This window comes from Lolium rigidum, chromosome 3 (assembly GCF_022539505.1).
Source record: "Lolium rigidum isolate FL_2022 chromosome 3, APGP_CSIRO_Lrig_0.1, whole genome shotgun sequence".
Taxonomy (NCBI): domain Eukaryota; kingdom Viridiplantae; phylum Streptophyta; class Magnoliopsida; order Poales; family Poaceae; genus Lolium; species Lolium rigidum.
The window spans coordinates 38872033-38889470 of NC_061510.1; the positions used below are offsets into that span (position 1 = coordinate 38872033).

The 17438-nt window shown below is 45.8% G+C and overlaps 3 protein-coding genes and 1 pseudogene across 4 annotated transcripts; 2 read left to right on the plus strand and 2 right to left on the minus strand.

Moving 5' to 3' along the window:
• Nucleotides 1-438: 438 nt before the first annotated feature.
• Nucleotides 439-1770, plus strand: LOC124694698. The gene is made up of 5 exons (XM_047227654.1): nt 439-771; nt 857-1045; nt 1179-1267; nt 1361-1596; nt 1721-1770. Exons 1-5 carry the CDS (start codon nt 439-441, stop codon nt 1768-1770), a joined length of 897 nt encoding a protein of 298 aa, XP_047083610.1.
• Nucleotides 1771-2232: 462 nt separating this feature from the next.
• LOC124701463 (4-coumarate--CoA ligase-like 1) lies at nt 2233-7693 on the minus strand. The gene is made up of 6 exons (XM_047233525.1): nt 6632-7693; nt 4756-4948; nt 4271-4413; nt 3011-3078; nt 2780-2882; nt 2233-2634 (listed from the first exon to the last, which is right to left on the minus strand). Exons 1-6 carry the CDS (start codon nt 7652-7654, stop codon nt 2503-2505), a joined length of 1662 nt encoding a protein of 553 aa, XP_047089481.1. The 5' UTR covers nt 7655-7693; the 3' UTR covers nt 2233-2502.
• Nucleotides 7694-9544: 1851 nt separating this feature from the next.
• LOC124694699 lies at nt 9545-10632 on the plus strand (annotated as a pseudogene).
• Nucleotides 10633-13557: 2925 nt separating this feature from the next.
• Nucleotides 13558-16302, minus strand: LOC124701464. 2 transcript variants are annotated; one of them, XM_047233527.1, is made up of 5 exons: nt 16017-16302; nt 15746-15846; nt 14279-14392; nt 14089-14190; nt 13558-13912 (listed from the first exon to the last, which is right to left on the minus strand). In XM_047233527.1, exons 1-5 carry the CDS (start codon nt 16225-16227, stop codon nt 13742-13744), a joined length of 699 nt encoding a protein of 232 aa, XP_047089483.1. In that variant the 5' UTR covers nt 16228-16302; the 3' UTR covers nt 13558-13741. The 2 variants fall into 2 exon arrangements, with proteins under 2 accessions (XP_047089483.1, XP_047089482.1); XM_047233526.1 differs by having other exon boundaries at nt 14279-14395; nt 16017-16296.
• Nucleotides 16303-17438: the final 1136 nt, after the last annotated feature.

Below are 17438 nucleotides of genomic sequence, written 5' to 3' on the forward strand. Positions count from 1 at the left end.
TGCTCGCGGGTGTCGCAACCCTCTTGGGGGCATCGTTGTGGGCATCCTCCCTGCGGGACGGCTCCGGATGAAAACCTAGACCTTGCGGTCTCGACGGCGGCGGCGTAATGCGTCGTTACCCTCTTGGGGGGCGTTGTTGTGGAGCTCCGTTGCAACTCGGGCCGGTCTCAATGTCGCCGCAAGTTTTGGTTTTCGTGTTCTTTTTTGTTTATTCTTGATCTGCTTTGTAAGAGGTTCTCCTCACCACCTTGTATCGGTTCGGCCGTTGCGGTTTTATTTATAAAGCGGGGCGAAAGCCTATTTCGAGGAGCAATCTACAACGGCTCGTGCACCCACTGGACACGTATATACCCACGTACCAAAGCAGGTCCCTTTTTCCTTCCCGTTCCCTCGGCCGTCGTGCACGACCACCCCTCAGTGTATCCACAACCTGGTGACATGCCAAACTCCACGCCCCTGGTCTCCACGCCGGCGCCGGAGCATGCCGCCGCCGCCGAGGATGCCAGCGGTGGTGGCACGAGCTACGACGAGGCCGCAGGCATGCTGTGTCACTACAGCAACAACGCCAAGAGGGCGCCGCCGCGGCTGGAACTCAAGGTCGACGCGCCCTTGCTACGACTGATCAAATTCATGCGATCCGCCGCGGCTGGAACTCAAGTTGCCGTCTCTCGGGCTGAGGATGAGGAGCTGGGAGAGCCGGCGAAGAAGAGGATGGGCCGCAGAAGGCTGGGGAAGGTGGCCGTGCGGTTGCTCCAGCTCGGCCCTCACAACGTACATGGTTCATCTTTGCTTCATTATCGCAATTCTTTCTTTCTTGCTTGGATTGTCTTGTTGATTATTACCGTGTTCCCTCTAGATCGTTCGAACAGATGAGGTCGAAATCTTCGCCAAGTTCCTGTACAAGAAGCCCAAGAAGATCGTGTGCCAGATACGGGCCATACGGCACGTGCGCGACGTGTTCATCAAGATCAACATCCTCTGCTCCAACATAAAGACCATGGAAGCGTGTTTCAACGACGCGAGATTCGATACCCTGAGAATCCAGGCAAGTATATATTTGTTGCTGTCCCTCCCCATTATACATCTTTCTTTGAGAGGTTACCATGTCTGTCAGTAGTTTCCCATGATCCATGTAATCTACATATGGGCACCTGTAGTTATCGAATTGATTTGTGCAGGTTAAATCTTCGTCGGAGCAATACCGTGCTGATCCACCTCCACCAGGAATGCATCTTCCATGGCGGCGGATCGCAGATGTTACAGAAAAGTATGGCTGCTCTCAGTTCGTATCCCTAGCTAGCTAGCAGGCAGAAGGCCCGGTATTAATAATCTAGTGCTAATGCTTCATCGGAATCTACAGGACTTTCTTCCTCCAGTTTGAGAAGGGAACTCTGGAGAGGAGCTACGGCAAAATGCTGTACACACATCCTTCCCTGATTCTGCTACCATTGCCTCGTGCCAGTAACGAAGGGGATGAACAAGAAGCCCAAGCAACAACCGCCCAACAAACTCACATGATCAGAGCCGCCGTTCCCGTTCCCCCATCTGTTGAAGCGGTGATGACAAGCACGAGGATGATAGGCTCAACATACACAGGTAAAGAAATTCTAGGCATCTCCATGATTCCAAGTGATCGGAGTCCCCTGTCTCTCAGGCAAGAATTGGCTTCTACCTTCAGCACATTCTAAATACTAATGTTTGGTTTTCTCATGATCTTCAGGAGCCAATTTTGCGGCGCATGAGCACCAGGGGTACTTACGATTCGACTGAACAACAACATATGCATTCTTTCTATAAATTGATGCAGAGTGCATATAGCCATTACCCATTCACATTCATTATTTGCATTCGTTGTATAGATAGTATAACACACACTTGTACATATGCCGAACTATGGTTTTTGTCACATACAATCTTCTGTGCAATGTTGTGATTAACATTTATGTTGTTCCATTGTATAATACAATGCACAAAAGCGAAAGCTCCGACTCCGGAATTTGTAAACCTCCTCTAACCAGCAGATTTGCTACATCTTGGACGATCTCCGAGATTCCAAGTGATCAGAATCCTGTCTCTCAGGCAATAATTTGCTTCCATCTTCAGAACATTCTGAAATAATGTTTGGTTTTGCCATGATCTTCAGGAGCCAAATATTGCGACCATGAGCACCTGGGGTACTTACGATTCGACTGAACAAGAACATATGCATTCTTTCTATGAATAGATGTAAAATACGCATAACGTTTACCCATTCATATTCATTTTTTTTGCATTCCCTGTATATATAGTATATAGAACACTGGTACATTTGCCGAACAATGATTTTTGTCACATACAAACTTCTGTACAATGTTGAGATTGAAACTCATGTTGCAACACACACAGGGCACAAAGTGAAAGCTCCAGCTCAGGAATTTGTAAACCTCCTGACATTGTAGAGTTGTGAAGCTTTAAAATTTAGCAGCAAGAATTGCTCTGGAACAGAAAGAAGCAGCAGATTTGCTACAGCTTGGACAATCTGGCTTGTTCCGATCTGACTTTGGCGATGAGCTCTCTTCTCAAAATCTTGCCTGAAACTGACTTTGGTACGCTGTCCACGAATGTAACCCTCTTCAACCTTTTGTAGTACGTGACCTGAAATGTGATGTAAGTTAAAAATTACAAGTGCATTACCATGGGAACTATGCAGTTGAGGAGCCATGTTTCATGCTAGTGATGGTGTTCGACCACAGGTACTCCACAATAACAATTTAGTAAAGGAGTCCGCAGTCAGCCTTACCTGAGTTTCAATAAATTTCTGCACATCAATTTCAGTCAATGAACTCGAAGTTGACCGGACAACGTAAGCTATAGGAACTTCTCCAGCTTCAGCATCAGGAAACCTTGAAACAGGCACAAATCCAATTCAAAAGATAGAAACAGCAGAAAAAGGAGCCCAGACCGACAAGGTCGCGACATTTTGCACTCAAAAGCTGCTGGAAACAATTAAATTTTAGAAGGTACAACTTACGGGATAACGACAGCATCTAGAATCTCTGGATGAGATAGAAGTAATCCTTCAAGCTCAGCAGGTGCAATCTACATATAAAAAAATAAAAATTATGAGAGGTTTATGTAAAGATGACAAACTTTGATGTGTGTTCGAACAAGAAAACACTAGTGCAAAAGGATGAGTTCCTATCGCGAAGAATTAGATTGGATGCTCACAAAAAGGCTACCATTCAGATAACACAAAAGACCCCCATGATTAAGTTAAGATGAATAAGTGTTTTGCTATAAAAAGTAAGTTTAGTGAAACTTTAAACTCATTAGTCACAAACTCACAACTCAGTAGTAATGGCATAAGAGGAAGAATTTCCGCAAAAAAGAAGGGAAGTCATGGGCTCTTGGTCTGCTCAAGACGAATTGATAATGTATTGTGGTGAATAATGTCACACAATAATCTCACATTCGTCTGCTGTGCTATCAACCTATCAACATGCACAAGAAAGGGGTCATAGTCTCATAGACTCATCGAACACCCTATCAGTGATGTTTGGCTACATATAGAACTAACAAAAGTAGTACTAAGTAGATGGAGAAATGCCAAGGAGCACCGGAATGCGCCCCTGTATTATATTTTCAGCCCTATGACCCCTTGGGATATGAGGGTATATGACTCATATTTTTTTCCTTTAATGATCCCGTATTATATGTGTATTCCTCCATATTACTTGTCAGCTGCCAGCCCAATAGGCAATAGCTATGCTAAATTCAATGCTGGCCAACAACTACGTTGAGCCCTTCTAAACAAAATCCTTTCAGCTCACTGTTCCTCTCTTTCTTCAGCAAATCACCAGTGACCATTCCCTCATTCTGATCAGATCTAACCACTGAAAGTGTGCTTAACCTTAAGTATACTTAACATAACTAATCTCAGTTCATTTTGCCAATGACTGCTCGCGTTAAAACAGACCAGCAGAAGCCACATATTAAATGCACTGCAAATTTGTTTAAACTAATCAGTGCAGTACTAAAACTGTGCTTAGCGTTAAATGTTATGTTCCTCACATTCATTTTACTGGGCACCTATTCAAACAACACTATGCACTGCACTCATAACCTTGTCTAGGTGATGAAAACCAAAGCCCAGTTCCAATGTGTTCCTCTTGTATTCTTCAATTTATGATTGCATTTTGTACTGAAGAAATGATTAGCACTTTGAACCGCTACTTTGTTGATGGATCATAGAGTAGCAAAAATATATGAGTATTTTAAAAAATAAAAATACCTGAAAACCTTTGTACTTAATCAGCTCTTTAAGTCTATCAACAACATAAAGCTGGCCTTCTTCGTCAAAGTATCCAAGATCACCAGTATGCAACCACCCTTGCTTGATTGTAAAGTCAGTAGCTTGCACATTGTTGAAATACCCTACAGAAAATTGACTCAAGTAAGTAGAAGTGCTGGCCCTATACTCCCTTTAGGACTGAATAGTTGTTCATGATCACTAGAGTTTCACGTTAAAGAAAATCACTAGGTCTTTGTAAACTGTACATTGTCAATAAACATGTGAAAGTTTTACCTCATTGCTTAACTAAAAAAATATCAACAATCTCTAAAGTTTCATTGTAACATCCTTTACACTAAGGTCGGTATTATGTCATAGTTGATCAAGCAAATGAGGCCTGATTTCTTTGGAAGAAGCTCTTGTTTGGTCTCAAGAGACAGGGTACAAGAACTAGATTTTCACCTTGCACAATAAAAAAAAATCACCTTGCATTATGTGTGGTCCTCGGATACAAATTTCTCCTAGTTGATTTGGTGGCAGATGTTTTAGAGTCTCTACATCGACAATTTTTGCTTCATTTCCAATGACAAGCGCTCCAGTTGACCCAAACCGACGAGTCTTTCCATTTACTGGGAATTCAAGTGATATGATCCCACAAGTCTCCGTCATACCATAGCCCTGCCAGAGGTACATAACACACAATACAACTTGAGATATGTACTAGTACTTAAGATTGTTTACAGGTATCAGGTACCACCATATATGAGAGAATAAAGCCATAGTACTACATGATGCAACAAAGTGTGCTGTGCAATAAACCACTGAACCACTTTAGATTAGTTTTGAAATTGGCTACAGATTGCTAGCATCAGGCTTTATGCAGTCACCACAACAAAATGGTTAAACTGCCAGTGCAATTTGAAAATAAAAACGTCTTGCCTGTAGACCATGCATTTTATTATTATATGGGACATTGGGACAAGATACATTTCTATTCCCATGTTGATGCTTCGATCAAAAATATATAGTTATGATAAAACAGCATGATGATGATTCCAAAGGTACCAAGGCTACTTTTATAAGTTAGCAAACAAATAGTTGACTTCGGCATTTTGTTAAAAAAACATACTTGACTTCGGCATTAAAGTTGGAACAGCACTGAATTGTTACATATTAACATCCACGGCAAAATACTTATGTAACACCGACTATCGATATGGGTATTCTGATGCAAATACCTCTTCCATACATACGGGATACTAATATGCAGTAAGAAGTGTCCGCACAAATTAGAAGTATCAGTGGCGTGTAGCTGCATAGTGTATACATTCCAAGAGAAAAAAATGGCAATCTTGTGTCTTAATCAAGCGGTATTAGCAGGACAAAATATTGGAATCGCTCACATCCAAAATGTCACTCTCCAGTTTTCAATGGCAAAATCAAGCTGGACAGGACAGCTTATCTGTTTCATATTGCTGTTCACTCCAAAGTTGTTGATAATCTAGTGCATTGTACCAACAAAGATTCCGACTTGATCAACTTTTAAGCCATAGGACAAGAAAAGGAAGATTCGGTCCCACATAAGCACAACAAAAAAGACTCTGAAAAGTGATTGCGAGTTCTGAAGGTAGACCATGCATTTTATTATTATATGGGACATTGGGACAAGATACATTTCTATTCCCATGTTGATGCTTCGATCAAAAATATATAGTTATGATAAAACAGCATGATGATGATTCCAAAGGTACCAAGGCTACTTTTATAAGTTAGCAAACAAATAGTTGACTTCGGCATTTTGTTAAAAAAAGCATAGTTGACTTTGGCATTAAAGTTGGAACAGCACTGAATTGTTCCATATTAACAGCCACGGCAAAATACTTATGTAACACCGATGCTCGATATGGGTATTCTGATGCAAATACCTCTTCCATACATACGGGTTACTAATATGCAGTAAGAAGTATCCGCACAGCTGATTATTAGAGGTATCAGTGCCGTGTAGCTGCACAGTGCATACATTCCAAGAGAAAAAAATGGCAATCTTGTGTCTTAATCAAGTGGTATTAGCAGGACAAAAAATTGGAATCGCTCACATCCAAAATGTCACTCTCCGGGTTTTCAATGGCAAAATCAAGCTGGACAGGACAGTTCATCTGTTTCATATTGTTGTTCACTCTAAAGCTTCTTAATAATCTAGTGCGTTGTATCAACAAAAGATTCCTACTTGATCAACTTTTAAGCCATAGGACAAGAAAAGGAAGATCCAGTCCCCACATAAGCACAAGAAAAAAGACTCTGAAAAGTGATTGCGATTTCTGAAGGTAGAGTAGTGCGGCGCAATTGGCGAATGAGAGTTACCTGAACAATCTCGGCTTTGGGGAAGTTCTTGGCAACGACCTCCATGACGTCCTTGCCGAGCGGCGCGGCGCCCGATCCGATGTACTTGAGAGAGCTGAGGTCGTACTTCCCGGCCATCCCCTGCTTGGCGAGCGCGATCATGACAGGCGGCACGCAGAAGAGGTTGGTGACGCGGTACCGCTCGACGGCCTTCATGACGGCGTCCATGGTGAAGCCCGACATGACGACGACGGTGTTGCCGCGCTGCAGCTGGCCGAAGGTGATGACGGAGAGGCCGAAGATGTGGAACATGGGGAGGAAGCAGAGGAAGACGTTGGGCCCCTCCCCGCGCTGGTCCTGGTCGGAGGTGACCATGGTGGAGGTGGCGATGAAGTTGCGGTGCGTGAGGACGACCCCCTTGCTGTCCCCCGTGGTGCCCGAGGAGTAGAGCAGCGCGGCCGTGTCGCTCTGCTTGGTCGGCGGGCGGCGGTACTGGGCCTCGTCCACGCCGGCGACGAGGTCGGAGTAGAGGGTCACGTTGGAGGCGGGAGGCGCGGGTGTGGCGGGGTCGTCGAGGAGGATGACGGGGAGGGCGAGGCCGGCGACCTTGGGGAGGAGTTCGGGGACGGTGATGAGGAGCTTGACGCGGGCGTCGGCGGCCTGCTTGGCGATCTCCCGCGGGGTGTAGAGCGGGTTGGCGGTGCTGGCGACGGCGCCGAGCGCGGTGGTGGCGAAGACGCAGATGGGGTAAAGAACGCAGTTGGGCGCGATGAGGAGGACGGCGTCACCGGGGCGGACGCCGGCGCGGGAGGCGAGGGCCACGGCGGTCGAGAGGATGGCGGAGCGGAGGCCCGCGAAGGTGAGGGAGCGGCCCGTGGCGGCGTCCACGAGCGCGAGCGCGGACGGGCAGGCGTCGGCGCGGCGGAAGAGGAGGTCGGTCATGGAGAGGCCCGGGTCGGAGGGAATGGGCGCCGCCGGGCGCAGCGAGCGGTACACGCCGTCCGCGCCGTAGCCGGCGGCCGGCACGGCCACGGTTGTCGCCATCGCGTCGAGTGTACTTGCTCGGGTCCTTGTCTGCTGGTTTGTTTGTGCTCGCGGTGCGAGGAATCCAAATCTATGGGATGGGATGGGATGGGATGGGAGAAGAAGAGAGAGAGAGGTGTGGTGGTGAGCTCCGGCTCCGGTGGCTCCGCCGAGTCCCGACGATTCGTGTTCGCTGTACAATGTTGTGTACTCTCTGTGTTATGTAGTGTAGTGTGATATGATCGATCTGATTCGCTCACGGTCGGACGAAACCACGTGCAAAAACCTATTGACAAAGTTTGGAAGTACACTGTTCAAACCTACCTTAGAAAATTGTTCAAACTCAAGGCTTAAGGCCTATATTTTTTTTAGAAAGTCAAAACTATGTTAAGTTTAACTAAATTTTTATAAAAAATCGTTAACATGTGAAATACAAAATTAATATTATTACATAGATAATGAAATATATTTTCATGTGCTATCTACAAAATATCATATTTATCGATAGATTATTGTAAAATTTTGATCAAATTTTACTTGCTTTGACTTTTCCAAAAAAATATAAGCTTAAGCCTTGGGATGGAGGCCAAGCGCAAAAAAGTGGATCATAGTCACTGGTATGAGTCCAAGATAAATTAAAACATGCGGGTAAATAGACAGATGCGTTACAAACAGAAATGATCCCATTTGTTCGTAAAACCTAAAAAGCATGAACCAAAAAAGAAAATCTAATTTGACATCATGACATATTGAATCACAACATGGATTCAAAACACACAAAGGAATACCAAAATACATTTGGTAGCAAGCATGAGAAACAAATCCCTAATTATGAAGATCCCTAATTATTAATCGTTGATACCGAAAAAATCCTAGATTTCTCGATAAGGCATATCGCAGGATGGAATGAAGTTCTCCCCGGTGATGCATCTAGCTTTGTCGGAGGGTGTATGGAGATTTGTCTCCGGGTGATCTCGCTGGATTTGGTGTATATTTTCCTTCTGATCTACGCTTCTCTTCATCGGCGATGGCTACTATTCTCTTACGTCGGTCCTTTCGAGTCTTACCACGAGGACTTTCAGTCTCTACTGCAATAAGCTCTACTACGATAAGCTTTCCACCGCCGCTGAGGGAGTGGCGAAAACAGTGACACGCCTTCAGCTTGTTCGAGTTTTTGTAGTCTTCGCTAAGTGGTGCAAAGACCTTTTTGGTGATTTGTATTATTTTTCGGTTTTCTCGTACTACCGTTGAAGATTATAAGTATATTGTTGTACTTTTCGTAAAAATATTTATAAGCGAAGGCACCGAAAACATCCTCCAAAGTCTGTATGAACTGAAAAGGCGATAAAATTGGAACCTGCGACTCATTCTAAAATACTCCGTAGATGGCACACATCCGCATGAAGTGAGTAAATGACGAGGAACTACCACATTACAGACGGTCTTGTCTGAAAACTACCAACATTGGGCAAGGCGACACATAACTACCACTTCAGAGGCATGGTCGAGACGCGGAGCACTGATTCTACCAATTAGCCGTGTTAAACCGTTTTCTGACGGTTGGGGCCCACCTGTCAGGTTACGTGGTTGAAACAGAAAGATTAAACCTTACTACAAAAAAATTATAACCTCTGAGGGTCTATTTGCAAAATTACCAAAGGGATAAGATTCCACGCCTGTCGCCGGCGCCAGACCACCAGCACATCCGCGTTGACCTGGACGAGCTCACCCGCCTCTCCCTCCGCTCCGTTTGCGCTTGCCTGCGTGCGGCGGCCGACGGGGAGCATGGCCAGCACGTGTCCCTCGTCATTTACTCGCCACCCACCCCGCCGCCGCCACCGCCGACGGCCACCGCCGCTTGCAGCTAAACTCCGAGACCCACTCCGCGCGGCTCGCTACAGAATCGCTCAGATGGATGCTGCAGGAGCAACCGCCCACGACCAAGCGGAAGGGCTGCCGCCGCCCAAAACGCTGGTTGACTGGGCGCTGCAGATCCTCGACACGGCCGACCCCGACGAGAAGGCCCGGCTGGGCGACGTCGCCGACACCCAGTGGTTGCGCGGTGCCATCCTGCTCCCCTATGACCCGGCGCAGTCACCACGGGCCCCGCCGGACCGCCCGGCACGGAGCGACGCGGTGCGGCTGCTCCCGCCCTCCCGGATGCCGAAGCTGGGGAAGGGTGGCAGCGCGCAGAGCCGGCTGGCGATGCTGCACTCACTGGCGCACACCGAGAGCTGGGCCGTCGACCTCTCCTGGCACATCGTTGCCCGCTTCGGCACGCAACTCCGAATGCCCCGCGAGTTCTTCGACGACTTCGCCCGCGTCGCGTAGGACGAAGGGCGGCACTTCATGGTGCTCTCCGTGCGGCTCAGGGAGCTCGGGTCGCACTACGGCGCGCTCCCCGCACACGACGCGACGGGCTGTGGGACTCGGCCATGAGCACGTCGCACTGCCTCCTCGCGCGCCTCGCCGTCGAACACTGCGTCCACGAGGTGAGCAGCGCTTCCTCTGTTCTCTGTAGTCTGGCCTCCTGCCTTTACTTACCGCTGATTCACATTAGCATCAATCTGAGATCCCCTACCCTACCGCCTGCCAGGAGCTGGACCCGACCGCTTCCGATGTTCCGCAGTGCGGCGGCGTCCGCGTCGGCCTCGGCGCTCCCGCGTTCCCGCGCCTCCGCCGTGGCGAGCAGCGTCCGCACCACCCCCGGCGTGCGCGCGATCTTGGACCGGTTCATCGTGGTCCTGCGCCTCCGCGTTGACCTGGCACCGGATAGCAGCATCCGCCGGAGCGCCGCGAGCAGGCGCGGCGTGCAGAGCTACAACCGCATCTCCCTCGTCTCCCGCGTCGCCTGCCGCAGCTACACCATCGCCTCCTTCTGCTCCGCCGGGCTGGCGCCGTCCGTCGCGCTGAGCACGGCCAGGATCTCCTCCTCCACCGAACCTCTGCTCCTGGCGTGGTGGCTCATATGTGGGGAATCGATAAGGACACGTGTGTGACACAAAAATAAGAAATCTGGGGTTTTTTGTAAAATGAAACTGGTGATTTGCTTTTCATTTGCCACGTAGACCTGACAGGTGGGCCCCAACCGTCAGAAAACGGTTTAACACCGCTAATTGGTAGAATCAGTGCTCCGCGTCTCGACCATGCCTCTGAAGTGGTAGTTATGTGTCGCCTTGCCCAATATTAGTAGTTTTCAGACAAGACCGTCTGTAATGTGGTAGTTCCTCGTCATTTACTCGCATGAAGTTCGTCCCTGCACGTGTTTTTTTCACGGTGACGTGTCTTTGCTGCGCACCGCAACGCACATGGCGTCGCACGTGGCCACGTGCCACGGAAGCTGCCCGTAAAAGCAGATGCGCCTGCAACTTGTCCACATTTTCCGACGAGAGAGAGAGATAGATAAAAAAGAATGAAATGGATATAGACAAATTATTTGTCAACTGTATGGTGTGGTGCAGATAAGCCAAGCGTCGTGGGTTGGGAACGACGTCGATCCGATCGATCGTGCCAAAAGCCAGATACGTGCGCGTTCTACGCTCTGACTTTGAGCACACACGCAATCCCGCTCCAGCACATTTGCTTCTTAACATTAATCAAACAGACTACTACTAGTATTGAAAGAGACGGAGAACCTGACCTGACTCGACAATCCTTTACTTTTTGAAAGTTTTTTATTTTGCTGAGAAAACTTCAAAACTAACGGGAATTGATAGTACTTCCTCCCTAAAAAAAAGTAAGCCACGTCTTTTTTGCACGACTTTGACGTAGCAAATTATATAGTTTAGCTATATATAAATGTTGCATTAATCTTGCTAAATTCTTTTTTATATATCTTTACCGCTTAAGCTAGATGATGAAGATCTTAACCGCTTCAAGATGAACGTCTTTCTTGATTGTGCTTGTTTAATAAAGTTTTGCGGATTGCTCCCCCATAATTCATGACAGAAGAGCTTCTTCTTCGGCATATCGTCATATATCCATGATCACCATATGGATGGCAAGTTTCAAGCATATGATTTCTTCGAGATGACTCATCTTAACTTTGCATTCTTCTTTCTTTATTATGTTGATGTCTTGAAGATGCACATGAGATCTCACTCCTTAAAGACATACTTATCACTTAATCTTCTTTATTTGCTTCTTATTGCAACCTTGAAGAGAACATATGGTTCAAGCATTACTTGTGGACAAATCCTATAAGTGAAAGTCAATGCAAACATTAGTCCAAAGAAATTGTCACTAATTACCCATGCACTTTCACATGGGACCCCCCGTCCACGGGATGACTTACCTATTATTGCACATCTAAGGTTTTTTCTTTTTGAAATTTTTTTTGTGGGGGGGGGGGGGCAGGGTCCCCACCTGAAATTCATTTATGAAAAGTCCTGATTAGGGTTCAGAATTACAAGCTGAGAAATGATCTCGCCAAACCATGGTATGCTCTTTGTGCATAGGGTTTTTGAACCTATGCAACCAGAGAGAGGTCTGCAATTACATGAACAATAGAGGATGAGGGCGTAACCATGACATCTCTGAAGATTTGTGCATTCCTGGCATCCCAAATGGCCCAAAGCATGGTGAGGAAAATTGATGGCCAGATCGAGTTAGGCATCGTTGCTCTGCCGGCAGGCTCCAGGTGTTGGGGTACTAGATGAGTAGGTGGTCGAGGCGAGCTCTTTGCCAGATCATGCGTGCCGCTGGGCATGCAAAGAAGAGATGGTGACGATCTTCATGCGTGTTTGGACACCTTGGACATGAGGAAGACTGGATCTTGTGTTAAGGCGGTTGAGGTGAAAAAACCATCCAAAATTCTTGATCTTGCCAGGGTGGCGTGAGCCCCAGATGTGTGTGGTTATAGCATCTTGTTGGTTGTCTTGAAGAGTGTCATAGGCTGCTTTTGTGGAGAACTTGGCCCCACATCTAAGGGTTTATTTGATTCAAAGGATTTCCTAGGAAATTTGGAGGATTCAAATCTTTATGGTTTTTCCTATTTGTTTGATTGTAGGATTATATCTCATATGATTTGTTTTCTAATGAATATTTTGCACTAGATCTAACATTTACTCAATCACACGTTAATTTCATTCCTGCATTTCAGAATCATATGGATCAAAAGTCCCTAGCTACAATTCACAAGTATTATCAATCCGCTCGGGTGAATTTGCGGGTGAAAAACTACTCTCTATTCCTTCTTGTTTGACACATCACTTTCTGGCTCATTTATATTCCCGAGCTATATTAACAAACTTCTGGTGATACGTAGCTACCTACGGACTCGTGGTTGAGTAGAAAGGGAAACGTACCGCTGCACAGCTGACGCTCACATCAAGCCAATCATTGTCGGTTTATTATGTACCGTAGGCACAACCGCACAACCGGTGGCTGGGTTAGCTGATCGGGAAACTAAGCAGTGCCTTCAGGCCCAATCGGTTTCCCGAAGCTTGCAAAAGCTCTTGCATTTCGTCATGACTGACCAATTTGGTGCTGAAAAATCCGGGCACTTTTGGATCTGATGAAAGTTATGAGTAAACCTAAAGAATTTCCCTTTTTGTGGTGTCAAAAAGGAAGACCTTTCCATTTTGGTTTACATCGACTCAGTCGCCGACGAAAAAATTTCTGGTAGCAGAAAGAAGATATATAGCTTGTGGTAGAGAGTAGCACCAGACCAAACGCCCCTTACAAGTCATTCATAATCATCTTATTGGCAGGCTAGCAAAAGAACCGACGACCAAATTTTATTAAGGTCCTCTATTGCGTGAATCATGATGCTCTCGGCACGACGTAATAATGCATCTGAGTTGACATCTTAGTTTTCAAGACCAAGCACTGATGCCCAAGCCCAAGTCAAATAGTACTAACTTATCCTCGAAAATAAAAACACTGTACATGCCAATGCAACAGGTGAGCTGTTGAAACAGGAATAGATTGAACATGAGCTGTGAGCTCGGAACCTTTTTATTTATTTATATGCAAGATGCCACGATAGCACAAGAGAAATCAGGTCTGTACAGGTATAGAGAAGCAATATGTGCAGCCAATCAGAGAGGAAGAATCATATATACAGTGTGAGACGGATTGTTTGTTAATGTCTGGGATCTGGGCTTCCTAGAATAAGTCCCACTGCCAGTAGATCTTGTCCACAATACCTCCACCGCTCCTCACTGCGACATGGAGGGTCTCCGATGCTGGAGGAACACCCCACAGCAATGGAACCGCAACAGACATAGTCAGCTTCTCCTGAAGGCCATCACTGCTCGCCTTCTCTGCAGTGACAATCTGAACAAAAACGATAGCCTTTAAAACTAACTAGATGTGCAAATGGATGGAAAGGTTTGATTGTGCATTTCTAGAAATTTAATGGAATCAACAATCCTTTCTATATTGCGTACTAGTTGGATTATTTCATGTTCAGCCATCAAAAAGATACAGGTTGATAAGATTCATGGAGTAACCTCGCCACCATGCTCCAATACTGTATCCTCCACCACATCGCTTAGCATTTCAATAGACCGACAGAAGCCAAAGATACATAATCTTCTACCCATGTCTAAGCCCTGATAGATATATCACCTGGTATTATTACAAGGAAACGAAAACATCATATGCTGATAAGACATAACATAAGTGGTAAGAAATATTTACATTTGTCGCTGCTATGTTAAATAGTGCTCCAAGGCAGAGACTTTGATTTGGATCCATGTAAGAGCTCTCCTGAAACCGGCGGACTTTATGCATGCCTTTTGCTTTTTGTTGCCTCTTCTGGACAAATTAACACATATGAGAACAGACCGGGGACAAAATGCAGAACATTCAAGAGGACAGGATAAATCAACTTCAGCATGTATCTCTGAGAACCAATAATACATGAATAAACTTGAGTTCACCAAAACTGGAAATTGGCTGACTCAATATTCCCAATAATTCAGTAAATAATCATATCGCATACTCCCTCCGTCACATGAAACATGTCTTAACTTTGTCAAAATTTGGATATATCTAACAGAGAGAGTAACATTCAGTAGGTTTTTATTTTTTGAATGACATTCAATGTATTACTATAATGCGCTCTGAATTAGCGTCATGGGACAGTGCTACAAGTATAAAACCTCGCACTTGTTACTTTTTGCAGACATTTGTTGTACTGTTGCTTTCTAGTGCATCCCATTTTATGTTGTCAGACAGTATAACTGCACCAATATGCCAACCTGACTGCTTTTTGATCGCAAAATGCCTCAAAGCATATGAAATAAAGGTCTATTACAGTACCCTTATAGCAACAGGGTGGTGACTACAGAAGTAAAATGAGTGCAGCGCTCAAATCTACAGCTACATAGTGCTGCTTTTCAAGATTTTATACACTTGCATCCCATTTAAAATGTTTCAGTAGACGATCACGTACATAAAATCTGAAAAGAGCTGAATCTATCAAATATACTGAATCCATTTATTGGACGGAATGCAATGGCCAAAGTTGCCGGTGTGGAATTTGTTGTGGCAGTCAGCATCACTTGGTTGGTTTGTTTTGGTACAGTTATCGTGGGCAGTCAGATGAGGTCACTAGTTGTGTCCATGGGTCGCATGTATGGCATGTTGGGATAGGTGTCTCACTACGATGGTCTCGATGGTGCTACTGCTATGCTTAGAATGTTGCCACTCGCCAAATAAGTGGAAGCGGATGAGCACCTGTTTGTTTGGTTGTTTCAGTTTTTGGGAGTAGTCCACATGCCGCTTAAGCGGAGGTGTTTGTAACAACTTTCTTTATTCCCAATGAATAGGCAGAGCTCCAGCTGGCTCCTCGATAAAATTCTTTTTTGCAAGCATCATTCTGTGTTTGAAATGAAATCCCAGTTACGAATTCTTGGCTGATCAAACAAAATAAAATCTGCTTTTGTGATAAACATAACTAAGACGAAGTAATTTCCATGGAAACCAGAATGACAGCACCTTCCAGCCCACTGAACAACAGTGTTGACAATATTTAAAGCATCTCAATCCTGAAATGAAGATCCACTTGAGTTTTACTAACATGGAGCTACGCTCTACCATAGTAGCTCTGTGGTTCCGAGTCAAGCGTATTACTGTTTAACCAGCTCAGCAAGATTTCAGTACCTCGGAAGCAGTGACTCGACGAGGTACCATGGAACCGCCAATCTGAACAAGCCCGTCAGAGGTGAAGAGGGTGATCTTCTCTTCTTGCACCCACTCAATATCTGCCAGGAGAACGAACCCGTCAGAGCAGCACGGCACTAGACAAGAAAACAGAACCCCCGACCGTACAAATCTACATTCCGTGGAGCGATGGGTATGAATCGCGGCATGGATCATCGCAAGTCAAATCATTCGTCGGGTAACGATCGGGGGAGTGCGAGCGGGAAATTACCGAAGCCAGTGGTGAGATCCAAGGGCTGCTCCCAGGGGTAGGGCCCGTAGATGTCCTCGGGGTCGCCCTTCCTCGCCCGTGCCCGCAGGCGCGACCCGAAGCGGCAGCGGCGCGGGGATCGGGGCCGGCCGCCGTGGAGCGGGGAGGAGAGGGGCCTCCTGGACGCCAGCGAGCGGGGCAGGGAGGAGGAGAGGGCGGCGGGATCGGCCATGGCGAATGTGGTGCGCAGGAGATGGATCGCGGAGGGAGAAGAATCGGCGGATTTTTATGGAGGGGCGGCGCGGGCGGGCGAGGTGTGGCTGGCGTGGATTCGCTTCCCGGCGGTGGACGGACTTGGCTTGGCCGTGCCGCCCTTTTTTCTTTGCCTTTTCGGTGGCCACGGGAGGAGGACGATTGGTTGGATCGTGGCCGTTGGTTGTTTTGTTATTGACGAGATGGAGGGGTCGGATTGCTCCAGAGCTGGGGATGCTACCGACAATTTCTTGGGTGGCCGGGGATCTCAAAGGTGTGGATGGGTGGATATTCATTCACTCGTGGTTGGAAATGGATAATGTGTCTACTTTTAGCAGAATCATACATATATTGTGTCCCAGAAAAGATAAAAGAAACAACAATGGTAAATAAGGCTTTTTTTACTCGGTTTAAGAAAAGACTATTTTTACTCCTCCCCGTCTCATAATAAAAAGATAAAAATACATATGATATGAATCGTGGTTTAAAAGCTTCTATAATAACGAGGTGATTAAAGTAAACCGGAATCGTGTGACTGAGGGAAGACATCTAGAACAAATGCCATGCCGTTCTTACTCATATACCATCTATTTGCTAAGTGAAGATAAACTCCAACTCCATTTTTGTGGCGTTGTTGAGATAACACCATTATAGTGCCCTAATAGGCGTGTCAAAGGTGGCATATCGCTCACCCGATTTTAACTATATTGTAAAAAAACATATTGCAAGGATATTTATAAAAAAATTGAAAAGAGCTTTTGTTGTTTAACTCATTCACTAGTATTTATTAATAAAAAAATAAAAGGGGATAGTAATTCACATCGTACAAAATAAAAATAAATAAGGAACACATTATACACAAACCTCCACTCCGATATACAAGATCGGGCAAGAAGTGTTTAAGTTGTAGAAACCAGGGAACACTTTTAGAATTTCCGATTTAGATGAGTTCCAAATGGAGAATGTAAGCCCAAAGTTGCTGGGCCAGGGTTTGCACTGTGATTCATCATATGAAAAAGCGTTAAGAGTATTTTTTTGGTTTTAAAAAGGGCAGGTCGTCGTGGTGAAGCTAGAGAGCTCAGCTGAGCCTGCGTTTGAAAATACAACCCATATCTCCATGTATATAGTAGAAATCTACTCTTGCCAATTTGCATATAACAAATTGTAAGAACCTAGAACTGCGCAAAAATA